At 46.0% G+C, this 15,711-nt stretch overlaps 2 protein-coding genes and 1 non-coding gene across 5 annotated transcripts in view; 2 read left to right on the forward strand and 1 right to left on the reverse strand.

Annotated features, from left to right (window-relative positions):
• The window catches only part of LOC100677965, a 43,120-nt gene that overhangs the window by 1,092 nt on the left and 26,317 nt on the right, over positions 1–15,711 (forward strand). The window lies entirely within an intron of this gene.
• LOC100679258 lies at positions 3,725–4,723 on the reverse strand. 3 transcript variants are annotated; one of them, XM_003424952.5, is made up of 2 exons: positions 4,412–4,723; positions 3,725–4,324 (listed from the first exon to the last, which is right to left on the reverse strand). In XM_003424952.5, the coding sequence occupies exon 2, from the start codon at positions 4,298–4,300 to the stop codon at positions 3,923–3,925; it is 378 nt and encodes a 125-aa protein (XP_003425000.1). In that variant the 5' UTR covers positions 4,301–4,324; positions 4,412–4,723; the 3' UTR covers positions 3,725–3,922. The 3 variants fall into 3 exon arrangements, with proteins under 3 accessions (XP_003425000.1, XP_008213820.1, XP_016840715.1); XM_008215598.4 differs by having other exon boundaries at positions 3,725–4,316; positions 4,412–4,625; XM_016985226.3 differs by having other exon boundaries at positions 3,725–4,340; positions 4,412–4,623.
• Positions 11,661–11,732, forward strand: TRNAT-CGU. The gene has a single exon. It is a non-coding gene; the product is annotated as a tRNA-Thr (tRNA).

The raw sequence follows: 15,711 nt of genomic DNA on the forward strand, positions 1-15,711 counted from the left end.
AACCGAGAGCAATTAACGCATTCAAAGAGCATAACCGAAAGCTCGGCGATAAATCGTAATTTTGAGGAACAACACTCAAGGCTCGTCGGCCCAAGTAATGTGGGCCAAGCGCGCGCAGAGCCGCGGCGCAGGTATACTGTATCAGTCGCGTGGGAATAGCCGGGGCGAACAATTAACGAAATGCGATTAGCATATAGCGCGCCGGCGCGTAACGGGACGGAGCTGCAGCTACGCGCTAGAGCCAATTTTTATACGAAAGCGCGGTGATCTCTTTTTTTTCACTTCGTGTGGGTTTTCCGAATCGTGGAATGCAAGCGGCAACAAAAACGGTTTATTCTCTGTACGAGGGTGAATCCTCGGGCTAAAAATAGCTCTATATCCGATAAGACCATATACGAGAGAGAGAGAGAGAGAGAGAGAAAAGTCTCATGCTATATAGTTTCTCGCGCAGATTCTCCCGCGGCTGCCGTAAACTGCCATTAACGCCAGTCGTCGCGAAAGAAACATGATTATCAGCGTCCCGAATTGATGACTCCGCGGAATAAAAAAAAATCGCTCGCGCGTAAATTAAAAAAGTCGTGAGAGAGACGTTAAAGCGCCTCCTAATGAAAAGGATCATCGGGTAGTCATTGTGCGAAGCGATGAGCAGAGGCCGATATGAAGAATTTACAGCTGGGGATAACTGACAAGTGAAAGGACTCGCCGCGCTTAAAGACACTCGGTGTTGTACCCGCGCGAAATTAGATAATATTACGTACAAATAGTCCCTCTCTCGCGTGCGTTAATAAATAATCTGTACCGCTAATCGAAGCCTTGTAATTAACGCGCTTTTTCCTATCTTTTTCCGAAGCCGTCGCATCTAACGCATATAAAGCGCGCGGCTTTCAATTTTAGTCGCGGCGAAATTCGAAAGCGGGAAAAAATGCACGATAACAAAAGCGAAAAGTCACGTCGGGCAAAAAAAAAATAATAAAGGATAGCCGCGTCGTATCGGGCGAGAGAAAGAAATCAATCAGTCGTCAGCGCAGTAGCGTTAACTGTAAAGCCTCGCACGGCGGTGGCTGCATTATTTCAGGTCTCGCCGGGCGTTCAAATCTTCGCGCGCGCGCGCGCGCGCCGGTTTACCGGGAATGTCAATGAATTTTTCATCGAGCCTCGCACACGCGAACACATACGCTCACCTTTTTTTTCTCTCCTCGTGTACTGCAGGGCTATATTTTATAGACTTTTTTTTTCGCGGAATACCCGAGAATTCTTATTTTCGAAATTGAGGAAAGACCTTTCTCCCGCAATTACGTATGTGAGAGATTTATAAAGTCTGTGCGCAGACAATGCGCCAGTTAAAAAAGTGCCTCTTTCCTCTCGGCCGCGGCGGGTGTGCAAACAGTGCCGATGCTGCGATGGCGAGGAAAAAAGAGCAAAGCCACCCTTGATCAAAAAGTCGCACGTACCTTTGGCCACGCTTTCATCAGTCACGCGCGGAATTTATTCGGGAGCAAAAAAGGACCTGAAAATTGACCCACTCTTTCGAGAGCGAGAGAGTCTCTACATATACTCTTCCGCGTTACGAGGGCGATGTATAAATGTATTGTGAAGTCAAGGAGCTGCGCCCGCGCGCGCGAGTGAATAATTAAAAAACGCGCCGAGCGAGAGAGAGAGAGAGAGAGAGAGAGAGAGAGAGCTGCGAAGGAGGAGAGTAATTACCTTCAATGATCGAGCGGGGTTTTGTTGTGTACGCGAAGTATGTAGGTTGGGGTATTGTGTGAATTCGCGGGGATAAGCGCGAGAAATAGCTTATGGACTTCGCCGAGCTCTGCGTTTCGAAATGTGCGTACCTGTACGGATAGTGTTGTTTTGCAGAGACTTTCTTTTGGGATTTCGTTGCGTCAGTCGATGTGCTCGAGTTTTGTACTGTCCAATGTACCCAATCCTCATAGCCGATGTCTTAAAGAACGCGCGAGAAACCGGGTAATCCCTCCCGAGAAGGACGCGCGTAGCTCGCGCTTCGAACGAATATAAAAATCGAGCCCGGAAGGGAAAAAAAAGTGTAACGTGAGATAGCGCGATTATTCATAGCACTGATGCTCGTGCAGAGTTCCACTGTGCCATTACACTCATCGTATATGCATGCCCATTTCACCTATGCCGATTAATCGGCAGTATATAACGATATCGTACTTCGTAATTGCTCTCTCCTTTACACTCTGCAGCGGGTAAACTCGAGCATTTGAAATTTTCACGGTACAGTCACGCGAGCTATACACATTCCTCAAGTATCATAGGTATGCTGCTACAATATAAGCATATATGCAACCTGCGAGCGTGTCACCGATCGCAGCGCGAACAATTGAATTAGTCTGTCAATTAAGCCGCTGAGCGCGTGTGTACATAACAAAAGCCGTCCAATTAGCACGAAGCAAAGCGAGCGATCTAAATGCATATAAAAAGCTGCCGAAAATCCAGCCGAGATTTCCATATAATCGTATAACTTACATCCTATACACTCTCTCCTCTGCGCGCTCTGGTAAAGAAGCTCTAATTACCCTTGAATTGAAATTCCCGCCTCTCGCGCGTATCACAGAACACAGCTTACACGTACTTACGTATAATAACATCGCGGTATAGCGTAGCCGCGCTGTAACCGTTGCGCGCAGCTCTCACGTGCGCGAGCAGTTTAACGCATTGACAGTAGGGTCTACGGCTGCTGCTGCTGCTGCAGATATATCGAAAAAGTCGAAAAAAATATTCCAGCGTAGGAAAGTATAGCAACGGCGCATTCCACGGCTGCGTGCACGCGTACGTAGTAGACATACGAGAGGTGGTCCGTTACGCGCCGTCTCTCTCTCTCTCTCTCTCTCTCTCTCTCTGGAATAGTTGCACGAGAGAGAGAGAGAGAGAGAGAGAGAGAGAGACAGAGAGAGAGAGAGAGGAGACAATCGCGCTTCCGCCCGCCGCTTCTGACTCTCTCGACGAAATTTCATTTTTTTCGGTTCTTCAGCTGCGGAGAGGAGAGACGAGGCAACGGTATAGCGAGATGCGCGATGACGTTGGGTTAGAGGATATAGGTGTATCTGTGTATGGGTATACGTGGGGGGAACGAAAGTTGGTAATTGTAAGAATTATGAAATCGGTATGGTCGATCGGTTGGCTTTCGAATCGACGCGATTTTTCTAAATATGCGCTTATTTTATCAAGGATGTATAGTCTACTTACGGCGTTTTTGGTTTCCTCGAAATCTGCATAAATGTATTGTTCACGTCGCTCTCTGTAGTCAGAAAGTAATAATGCAACGAATATTCGTTGCGATTCTCATACCGATCTTTGCTAGCGATCTCTTATCGATTTTGTTTTATTGACGAGAAAAAGCAATCGCTAAAGATTCCCGCGAATCGAAATACGCGATGCAATTCGCTTCTTTCAATCGTCGAATAAAGTTTGCAAACATTTTCGGAAAATCGCATCGAGAAAACGCAACGAAAATTTTTTGAGCGTACTCACACAAAAGCGATCCCTCTAGGAAGTTCGAATTTTAACGACAAGCCTAATGTTTGTTCCCGTCGCTGTTCCGTTATATTTACCTCTTAATATCCTTATCTCTTCGACTCGTATGCGTTTGCCTTCACGAAAGCAGCCTTTATTGTTCTCGGTATTGCACCTTATCACCTTCCGGTGCAACCGATTTTTCATAAGGTGTATAGGGGACAGTAGAAGAATGACAGCACGATGCAGTTATCTGTTTTATTGACATACGCGTGTACAGCGTTCACAGCGCAGACAAGGTAGAAATCCTTTCAACAAGCAGAGTACACTATGCCAACCGAAAGATGTCGCAACGATCTTCGACGCTTACGCAATACATCCTGTTTTCAATTCTCAACGAGTACAGACCTCTAATTATAAAAGAAAGCAAATATCGATGCATTTATAAACCGTAAATCTCGACGCTGTAATCCGAAGTACAATCCCAGCTCGACGGATTTTCCTTCGCCGAGATGAGCTGAAGAACGACGAATTTCGAGCCAGGTCCACCGTTTATGGGTACGACCGTGCCACAGCCCTGCGTCCTGTCGCGTATCACCAATTGGCTGATCGTCGATTTTCCATCGCCCGTCAAGACCTTCCACAAGATAGCTGGTCCTTCGGGATCGCGAATAGCGTCGTACATCCGGCTCTTCTGCAGGAGTTTGTCTCCTGGCTCGCGGTTTCCCAAGAGCAGATCCAAAGCCGCTGTCTCGTCCAAAAGCAGCGAAAACGTCAGGGCTGCGATTATGCAGATTGTTGTTGCTGTTGTTTTCGACATGTCGGTGGGCGCAATTCTGTGGAACTTTTGAAAATTGAAACTTTACACAGCATAGAGCTTCGAAGAACGCGCGATGATTTTTCAAAATAAACAAACACTTTTGCGCTATACCTAAGCACTGCGTCGACGAAATTTCAATTATTTCAATTGCCCTCGCGATTCGAGCGTTAGAATTTGAATCTATACTTTTACTTCGGAGAGGCTTATGGGAGTATAGCCGAGATGTAAGTTCTCGCCTTTACACGAATGCACTGATCCCTTCTTAGGGATCTACTGCGTACTTATCAAGAATAATTGGATAAGTGTAAAGAGATTATCGGGGTTTATCTTTTCGAAAACGATTATCTCTCGAAAACGACATTCCCCCATGCTACTAGTAGCACGTTGTTTTCTATCCTTACATCGTCTTCTATACACTTTTCGCTCCTATGGATGTCGTCGTTTTGAAAAACGCAAATTGCAAAACAAAGCGTGGGCGTAAACACGAACAAAGTGCGATGCAGAGCTCTGCCTTACCAACTACCGGTACGCGCGCTGTTGGATTCTATAAGAAACGTATAGATGTCGACGTTCTTCCGTTGTGAATCTTTGTTTTTTGAACCCTTGATATATGTATATCAACAATTTATTCCATTTGTACACCAAAATTAACTATAACAATTTTCAGCTCCATCACGCGGCGAAGCAGCCAGAATCGTGCTCGACCCAATTCTATTCTCTACGGCTTTGAAGATTTCCGAGAACCGACTCAATTCAGCTTCGGTACAAACTATATGAATACTTTATACACAATCCCTCAATGCAATTCAAATTCCAGCTAAACTCGAATTGTTCTCGTTGAAATTTACATTCCAAATCTCGTCCGCTGCTCTGAACAGCGAATAATTAACTATCCCGCCTGGCTCCCAAGCTCGAAAACGTAACAGAAAAAATAATCTTTCTCTCAATTCTCCCTTCGGCTGCATCTTGAAAATAAATTGCGTTCGACGCCCCCTCGACGCTCCTAATCACTGCCCAGCCCCTCTTCGCACTTTCTCTTCGTTTTGCATACTTCGCGAGCTCTCTCTCTCTCTCTCTCCTGCCCGGGTCCGCGAAGTTTTATTTTTCTCTCTCCCTCTGCTCGTGGGTTAATACACTCGCGAGAAAGAGCTGCAGCGAAGGAGCGACGAGAGAAAGAGAGGAAGATCGTTTATAATCCTTATACTCCTTCGACGAAGTATATATACGCGCTGCGCTGGGGTATATAGAGGCGATTCGTCGACTTCCTGGAAGCGAAGGAATCTCTTTGCTCCGCTGCTGCAGCTTCGCGGCTTTTTCTTGTTTTAACATAATCGCTTCGAGGAATAGAGCTTTTTCTTATACGTATTATAATGTAGTCCTCTCGCCACGGGGGGATTATGACAGGGCGTTATAACTTTTGTTTTCGATCGAATTTTCGAATCATGATTCTACGTACTGCATCGCAGGAATCGATGCATCAGCGTAGCCCTTAAAATATTTACAATCCACTATCGCTCCTTTATCTCTGTTATACACGTGCGAAGTGTCTCGATATCGTTTTTCTCCCTTTATACTTACTCTACAAAGTCTCTCGACGGCTGGGCTTGGAGGAAAGTTCCGCTTCTCGGAAAGAAGCTTTTTCCCTTTTCGCGAGAAATCCTGCGATGCGATGATGAAAGAGCTAATATCGAGCCATTAAAACTTTCGGACTTCGCCCTTCGCTTCAATTACAAAGACTGACCAATATTCGTTCGTATATCTAGTGCACTATACATAGTTTAAACAAACAGATCCGTCGCTTCAATTAAAAAGCAACACCTATACATATATAGATAGTGTAGAAAGCTCGTATCTCTTTCTGAAGCAATCAATTCCGAAGCCTTATCGATTGTGCCTTGCCGCAGATAAACAAGCGCGGGCCGAAGTCTTATTGGAAAAGCATGGAAAAACAATCAGCGCCAGTCGATTCCTGGAAGACTCGTGTTCGCGTCCGCCGACGTACCCTCGAAAACACCGGAGAAAGTCAATAAAGCTGTATACAATATAATCATCGCGTGAAAAAAAATAATAATAATAATAACGCGACACTCTCGGGACCTCAGCTGATACGTACGTATGTATATAGGCAAAGTTCAAGTCCGGCAAACTCGTAATAGTCAGGGTCGCGCTCGCGTGCATAAAAGACGATCGACTGCATCAGCGCGGCGGCGTCTAAAACCGTATATCTCGCGACGCCGCGGATCGTTAAGCGTTCGTCATCCTCGTCGACTGGCGCCGTATGTATTTGTGTGTGTATATATATAGCGAGCGATATCGAAGCGTCGTTATAGCACGCGTGTATTTTTGTCTGCGCCCCCGGATTTTCCCTCTCTCTCTCTCTCTCTAAATTTACAATACACGAAAGTATACATCCAAGACGTTCGATATCCGTATTGTGTGCGTGGAGTCTCGAATGCGTGAACCGCAGGTAGGACACGTCGTGGGCGTATTATAACGAGTGCGAGGGAGTGAAAAGAGAAAATTCGATGATTCAGCAGCCGCCGCCGCCGCGTCGTAGCGCGTGGGATGTCGTCGATATCGACTGGGTTTCCTCGGACGCGTACGTAAATCCTTCGCGCGAACGCGTCGGTCTGATTCGGGGAATAGGGTGCATCGAATTATCGGTAATTACTCTCGAACTCAGCTCGCGGCCCTAATAATACGCTGTGATCCCCCATCCACTGAATCAATTCGGGGCTGCGCCGGCTGTATTCTATCAACAACGGTGTGTAATCTTCGTCGCGTACACGCTTTTCAATCGTAATTTCCATCCTCGGTTTCTCTCCTCTCGGAGACGTTGATTCTATACTCCGCGCGAGCGGAGTGTGTGGGCTCATCCCTTTTGACGACACGTGCGCGCTGAGACTTTTTAAATAGAAGCGACGTAGTCGCCGGTTTTGGACACCCGCTGAGAGAGAGAGAGAGAGAGAGTCAGATTTGGGAAGTGGATTATTTTCGCGTTTAGGGAAGCGGATTCGACGTAAATGGCCGTCTCGAGAATTAATGATCGATGCTTGATTGATTGACTTTGCGGCTTCCTATAGCTAATGGCGGCTACCGTCGCTCCGAGTGAAAAATTGACGGAAAGCGACTCAAATGCGGATTTCGCTGTAAAGATTATTGCCGGAATCGCTGGAAAGCATAATTGACTTTATACGATGGCTATCGCACAAAGCGCTCACTTTAGGCTCGTTACGCGCCGCTCATTCCCTCTCGCGCGTTGTCAATTAAATGCATCCAATCCAATCAAGTGCATAATGCAACGCAGGCTCATAGATTCCTCGCGTGCTTTCCGCGAACCGTCGGAGCCAGCAGAGATAATAAGTCATAACCGCAGCTGAAAATTAAAAACATGTCGTACAACTACGGAATAGCAATTTTCGCTCGTCAATCATCCCACTAAGTACTCTGTGCAACACTGCGGAGAAATCAATTAGCGTTCGTATGCGCGACGCTTAAATAAGTGTCGCAGTAGCGCACAGTAGCGAGTCTATATAAGATGAAAACAGATTTAACAAGAGACGAACTGCGCAAACACGGAAGAGAGGGAGAGAGACAAACGCATCAGCTCCCGCTGGCGCCGTTTAATCTTGCGAGCGCGAGTTTCTTGTTTACGTCCATGCCGGCGGCTCTTCCTAGAAAAAGCAAGCGCAATGTATATACGCTGCACGCGCGCGTGCATAATCCGCCCTAACCTCAAAGTGACCTAACCTCAAAGCGGAATTTCGACGAGATAGACTATAGAGAACGCGTCAGTTCTGATTACTCTATACTCGCCGCAAGCGTCAGATCGCGTTTGCCGCTATTCATTCGGAGGCGCGATGAGAAAAACTATATAACGATCGCACGATGGACAAGCACGTGCGCTATAGATATACACATAGAGATGCAGCATACCGATATGATATCCGACGAAATTGGCTTCGCGTGCGCGACGCGTGAGGTGAGCCACTCGTTTTCCCTCGATCATCGCGAGCCGTTTCCACGAACTGTTGACAGCTCTTGTCTATAAGTCGCGGGACTATTTCGATCACGATCTCCAGCGACGCCGTGGCAGCTATTCCGAGAAGACGCCGCCGCTATAGGGACCAGGTTATAATTCAACCGATCGCGAATGTATCGCTGTACGAGAACTGTGTTTCGTGCTTTTATCGAGCGCGTTTTGTGATTAGCATCAAGGTTGTATTATCCTCATATTCTACTTACGGCTTTTTCATGTTGGAAGTCTTTTGGGAATTCGATAATACGAGAAACGCGCTCGTTACATAAGCGCATCGAGGATTTCTGTGTAGACCGGTACTTATCTCGAGCTGATAACTCTGTATGCACAATTTAATTTTGGATTTCGAGGATTTATCGCGCATCAGCAGTTGTACTGAGTATTTATATTTTTTCTGGCTAGCTCGGTTTTGGAGTATCAAGAAAGATTCCGTTGTTTGCTTTGAATGAAAGCGATAATAGACTCAATTAACTGCAGATCGCCGAGTTGAGCACGTAGATTAGTGGGAAGAAAAATCATAGCTCAGGAAGTAACAATCTTCGCAACGATTCTTACCGATCTTTGCACGCGATCTCGTATCACAAGCTAAGACATCTCGGGGTTAGTGCTAGATGGCTTAGTTAACTTCAATTGAAAGTGCTGAATATGATTACAAACACATTTCCAGACGAATTCGCAGCTAGAACGCTCAGTTCGAGATTAGAGAAAACTTATACTTACTGACATAGTCATAACTCTATCGATCTATTATCGATTTTTTCAACTAGCCAGTACAGTCGTAGAGGAATATTTCAATGCTTTCCGTCAACTGGATGCAAACATAATAAGCAATGATTATGCATATCGAGAAGACCAAACTCAATTTTTCTTCCCACTAATCTACGTGCTCAACTCGGCGATCTGCAGTTAAATGAGTCCATTATCTGTTTCATTCAAAGCAAACAACGGAATCTTTCTCCGCGATGATGCATGATGCTCCAAAATCGAATAAGACAGAAAAAATAAAAATACTTACAACGACTTACGCGATAAAGGCGTGAAATCCGAAAATAAATTCTGCATACAGAGTTATCGCCTCGAGATAAACGCCGGTCTGTATGCACCGAAAAATCGGTGTGCAAAATGAAATCCATTCTTATATGCAATGATCGTCTCTCCTATTATCGAATTCTCCGACCAACAAAATCTCCGACAAAAAGCTCATGCAACAATAGTCGCGCTCGATTGAATCCCGGTCAACGACGGTGCCGTTAAAGATCGCGATCGCAACGGTACCGCGATTTAAATGCGGGAGCTGTTAACACTTTGCTAAAACGACTGGCGATGATCGAGGAATACATTATATCGGTATATCAATCATAACAGGAAGAAAACAAAGTATTCCATCGGAATAATAATTCTTAACGCACAATAGCCAGGAAGTACCCAACATATCGGATATAATTCAGTCCAGAGCATCGTTCACGATTCCTCGCTACCGGTCTTTGCACGCATATCAGCCTCGATCTCGTGTCATTACAGAATCGTGGCTCGTCGTCCTCATTTGCCTTTTAAAATGCATGACGAGCCGCTCGCGTATATGAATGCGAGAAACTCGGATAATTGTTTAATTTCACCCGCTGACACATCCAGCATCAATAATGCATCGGATCGCGTAACAGGAAAAAAAAATTCTCCACTTTAATACTCACACACGCATACGCGTTATGCATTACATACAGACACACACACGTGTATTTACCCTCGATGATGGCGTCGAAATCGCTATCGGTCACGCGACTCGTTCAGCGAAGTCAATCGCGTCCTTCCTCGCAATCTTTATTATCCTATGCGTTTAGAGCTTGTACCAGGAAATCCTGCCTCGAGATTGAAATACGCGGAAAGGAACAGCAGCTGCGAAATCTCAGAAAAATTCAGTCGGACGGTGTGTACACTTTTTGGAAGACGTTGCGAAGCGTAAAAAAAGAGTAGGAATTTGTACGTCTGGGATTGATTGAGACTAATGTCGCCGCCGGCCTTGTGCCGATTTTTTCGATCGTCGAGATGACCCGCTTTTTAATTAGTTTCATCCGACATCAAGACTTTTTGATTGATAGTTCTATAAGGACCATAGAGACTATATTATACAATTGCGCCGCGTTTGACTAATTTACAAGCAGCGAGAACGATGACGAGAACTAGTAATTACAGTTTAACTGGAAATTCAATTAAGATAACAGCTTTAGATTGCAGTGCTTTCGAGGAAAAACCCATGAAGCTCTTAACGCGTCGGTTTGTTCTTTATTTATTTTCAAACCTAGTCTCTATGGTTTCACTTCAAAAACCTCTCACTGCTCCGATCTCCAAGCCAGATATAGCCTACTATCGCAGGATAATACGCGCGGTACGATAACAATGATTAATATCTCGCAAACTTTGACACCGGGTTTTTACCTCGGGTTTTGCGAAAAAAAACTCGCGAAATTCCCAGTAGCGCTGGCAGCCTTCCGGAAAGTCGAGTGGGCGAAAAAAAACTCATTATTCTTCTTCTTGGTATAGACGCGCCCAATATGCATTCAGCCTGCGAACGCGGCTATGGGTTTTACGCGGCGCTTTTCTGCGGCATACGAGTTTCAATGGATGCTGCAGTGGAATATACTTACACGCGCGGCTGTATAATATTGAACGTCGAATGGGACGTGTGCGCGAGGCTCGAGGGCGGAGCCGATGCCAGTTGCTTCGAGGTGAATAGAGGATGTTTTCGTACTCTTTTAAATAAGTCCTACGCCCTTAAAATTTACTTTTCACAAACATAAAAAACGTCGTGTGCGTTTTCTTTGGAATAGAAGGATACTGCTTAGATATGGAGTGTCGGATGCGCGCTCCTTATACATCATCTCCAGCTGCAGCGAGATAAGGTAGGGATCTGCCATTATCGTAATTCCCTGAAAACAGTTGATAGAAGGTTTATCGCGCAGATGCATCGATTATTCAGCGTGTATAACTAACGAGCGAAATATCGGATATTTTATTTCGCGTAATCCCACAAAAGCATCGCCCCATATATAATATATTCCACGTAAATCCACAACGCGCTTCCCATTACGCGTGCATACAAAGCCATCGGAAAAAGCTGCGGCATTCGACGAATCGCGCACAAATAAATTCACGCAGCGAATAAAAGCGGCCGAATGAAACAAGGATTGGCGAAAAGTTCCGTCGTGCGGCTAACCGATGCGTTGCATGAAGAGGAGGCGAGAAAAAAATCGATTTCCAAGCTGTCGTAGGGGGGCGCCTCGAGCGCCACGCTGTTATGCGTCGCTTGGGCCGAGCAGAGCAGAAGCCTCTTTAGCTCAGTGGTAGAGCACTGGTCTCGTAAACCAGGGGTCGTGAGTTCAAACCTCACAGGAGGCAACTTTCTTTTTTTTTCTCTCCCACTATCGTTTTTCAGGACTTTTAACGACATTCTACGCGGAATTAATACACGGACGCAAAAAGCCGCGCGAGCCTACTTTGGAGAATAACAACCTTCCTAGCTCTTTCTCTGAAGTATTGTTTTCCCGTAAAAGCTCCTTCACGGCGTAAAATGAAGGATAACGAATCCTCGAACCGAACGAGATGATAAATCATAAGCGCGAGCGACGCGTAATAAAAAGCCCTCTCGAGGAGCCTTGATTTATCTCTCTCTCTCTCTCTCTCTCTCTCTCTCTCTCTCTCTCTCTCTCTCTCTCTCTCTCACTCTCTCTCGTTAATATTCATCGTGCGTGCGCGTATAATATTATAATAATCGCCGAGCGTCTCGCGGCGTAATATAAAAGCATCATCCTTATATCGAATCCCGTAATCTGAGAAGCTTCAGGCCGATACACATAAAGGCTCTCTCTCTCTCTCTCTCTCTCTCTTTCTCTCGGAGCGCTAGGGGGTGGCTTTGGGATTGGAAGCAGCTACAATATTCCGAGAAGCGATTTTTCGACGAACATGCAAATCGAATATCGGGCGTGACTCGTTGCAAGATTGTACCGGGAACCGATGCGATACGTGCTTCGGCCACGATGATGTATGTGTGCAGTGTGTATGCGACGAAACGCTAAATTTCCCTCGATGTTTCGCATAACTTATATATTAACTCGGATGTGTATTACGAAGCCGTTGGTTTGTGAAATAACGGTAATGGTTATAATTAAACCACGTTCACGGATCGTTGGCGGCTGCGTTTCCGCGAACTTTGATTTCCCGCATATGAATATTTGCAACAAACCCAAAAACACAAAAATAGAACAGCGAGCAATTAATTAATTAATCGTTCGCGTCGAACGAAGTAAAAATATGTTGTGTATGTATAATATCATCGGAGCATACGCTGCACGCACACGCATTCCCGAAATAATCTCCGCGCGCAGCGCGCACAGGTATATAACGCTTGCGCGGATGGAACGTTCTCGGCGCGATCTCGATTCTTGGAATTTTAATTATTTTAAAACCCACATGCCATTTCCGAGAATCACTCCTACGCCTCTGCAGCTTCGTCAATATTAATAAAGAGAACAAACAACAAGCTCTTATGCGCTCGCGCATTAATCCGTAATAATAATAATCCGACGAGATCGATTAATTCAACGGCTCTGCTGTACTGCTGCGGTATATAATATAGCGGCGTCGCCGACGTCCCGAGTGATTTATTAGAAATTAAATTGCGCGACGTCGGGTTTACATACGCGCACTAAGGCAGTTCGCCTATTAGGTATGCCTTGTGCGTACGCTCAGATACCTGGAATCATTCCAATTAAGCTCGAAACGCTTTGCTGTCACGCGCAAGCTCCCTCTCTCTCCCCGTGTATATGCGCGGGTATTATATCAAAAGCTCTACGGGTATATATGGTATTTATGTAATGAACTCGTAGCTCGACGTCTCCTATAGACAGTGACGGGGTGTGCTCGCAGCTTCCTGAGGTACGCGAGCTTTTCTTCTCTCTGGTTATATAACCACAGCAGTGTATTATAGAGAAAAGCTCCGAAACTGACACACAGCGTATTATCAATTTTCCTCTCGCCACCTCGTTGTCATCGTCGTCGTTGTCGTCGTGCGTTAATTAATACGCGAGAGAGCCGCGCCCCCCCCGTGGGTATATAATATTGTATATAGGTATAGACGCGCAGGAGAAAAGTAGGTCGCAACGCGAGCGGCGGAGACTGTTTACCGGCGTTCTAGGAAGCGCCGCTTGTATTGCCAGCAGCTCATCCCCCGCGCGCACATCTGCGCGTATAGAGACGCTCAAGGAGGGGGAGAAGGGAAGATTGATTGATATCGGCATGTGTGTATGTATACACGCTGTTCCAGGAATTTCCATCTAAATGCGACAGCGTATATAGTTGAAATTGGGTTACGCACATCCCGCGGGGGATGCGATGTGCGAAGCTGCAATAATCATAGGATTATTGTCCGCGGTTTTGCACTCGCTTTCGTCGGGGGACCTCCTTTCGGCTTCCGCGTAAGCCATTACGAGAGTTACATTGCGCGTCTCGCCCCGGTGAATCAAGCCATCTGCGAGAAACTCGAGAGAGTAAAAACCGGTTCCTCACGTTCCGCTGAAGCTGTCGCGTGCGCGCTCTCTCGATTAATCATCCGCTGCAGCTTCATCGAAAAACTCGCGATAAATCATCGAAAATTTTCGAAGCGACGTATAGCCAGTATCAACCGCTGATCTTCGTACGCGTATACACAGCGTATTATCGCGGCTTCTTCCGAGAAACGCCTGTCTCTCTTATTGATTATACACACTTGAGCGCGAAGAAGAAAAGAATAACGCGCTTATAATATCGATAAAAAGCGAACATTTTCGAAATTACGACGAGTCCTAATTAGGAATTCCATAGACGACGATTCCGGCTAATCGAGATGGCCGGGGCGAAACGAAAAATCATCCTTTCCCGAATAGCTTATCTGACTGACACACACACACACACATACACACACTCGTATATACTCGCGCGCCGACAGATCGTACGTATCGATAGCGCCTATCTAACACTCGATTCCGGGAAGTGCTTGTCCCCGGTGATAATCGAGCTTGTACCTGCTGTCCTCGTCACAGAGCGAGTATGACATACTGCATACTCGTATTCGAGAATTTCGTCTCTACAGCTATCGGCTTCGATTGAAACGCGACGTGTATATAATACGTACTGCAGTCGCGCGTATGAGTCAGCTGGTGCGCGATATGTTTCGACGAGTGACGTAACGATGCCATAGACGCTCTACGCACATCAGGTATATAACTCTTCTGCCGGCGGTGACGCGCGCGCTGATTAGCTTTTAATCGAAGTTTCAGCTATCGTCGATTTAACGCCCGAGTAAAACGAGCGATTAGAGATTAAAAGAGTACGTCGAAGCTTCCGCGAATAGTCAGAGTCCAAAGACTGTGTCCTATAAACAAACACCAACGGGCGTTTAAATTATAACAGTGCGTGGATAATATAATAAATTGCACAAACGCGCCGCTCGAAATTCTCCTTACAAGTATATAAGAGAGCATCGACTCGCGCGGAGCTTGTGAAAATGCACGCACTATTCCCTATAGACGCGCGATGATTCCACGAAGGCAGGTATATAGCATAGGCGCAACTAAGAGAGATCGGTCAATTGAATTTACGGGGAACGTGAGATTAAAAGCGGGACCCGCAGCTGCGCTACCGGGAAATATAAGCAGCCCCGAGCGCGCGCGCGCGCTCGCGCAGATGCGGAGAGTCATTGTGCGTAACGGCCGCGTCTTTGAATTACGCTTCGCGGAGCGGGCTTTTGTACATACGCGAACAGCGATATCGATTTTTTGCATATTCATCGATACTATAGATACCTGATGTAAAGCTTCTAAAAATAAAACGCTCGGCTAATTGCTAGAGAGCGAAGCTCTCGTATACTCTTCTTATTCATTTTCTCTCTCGACGCGGAGTTTGAACGAGAGAGGAGATGCAATTTGCATCTCCTTCGTTATTCCGAGAAATTTCATATGCGAGAGATTGCGCATATACCTGCGTGCGTTATATATACACGTTATAGGCTGAGCAGTGCGCGGCGCTTGATTAAATTGCCCGCGTTCGCTCGAAAGCCGCTCGATTGGATCATACTCGGGTGTGTGACGAAATTGCTCTTGACGAAGGAGTTACACCGCGTTGGGTGGAAGAGATGCTTGTTCGCACAGACGATATTACAATAATTCGAGAAAATTGCAAGCGAGCCAACCACACACGGCTCGTTTCGAATATAAGCGTATTATATAGCGAGTATATAGTACATCAGAATCGAGCGACGACGTTCCCGCAACTTTATCATTCGCATAATAGCCTTCCCGGAAAGTCGCTCGCTGCATCGAACTTCCTTTTTTCCACGTCTCCG

Source organism: Nasonia vitripennis, chromosome 1 (assembly GCF_009193385.2).
Source record: "Nasonia vitripennis strain AsymCx chromosome 1, Nvit_psr_1.1, whole genome shotgun sequence".
Taxonomy (NCBI): Eukaryota; Metazoa; Arthropoda; class Insecta; order Hymenoptera; family Pteromalidae; genus Nasonia; species Nasonia vitripennis.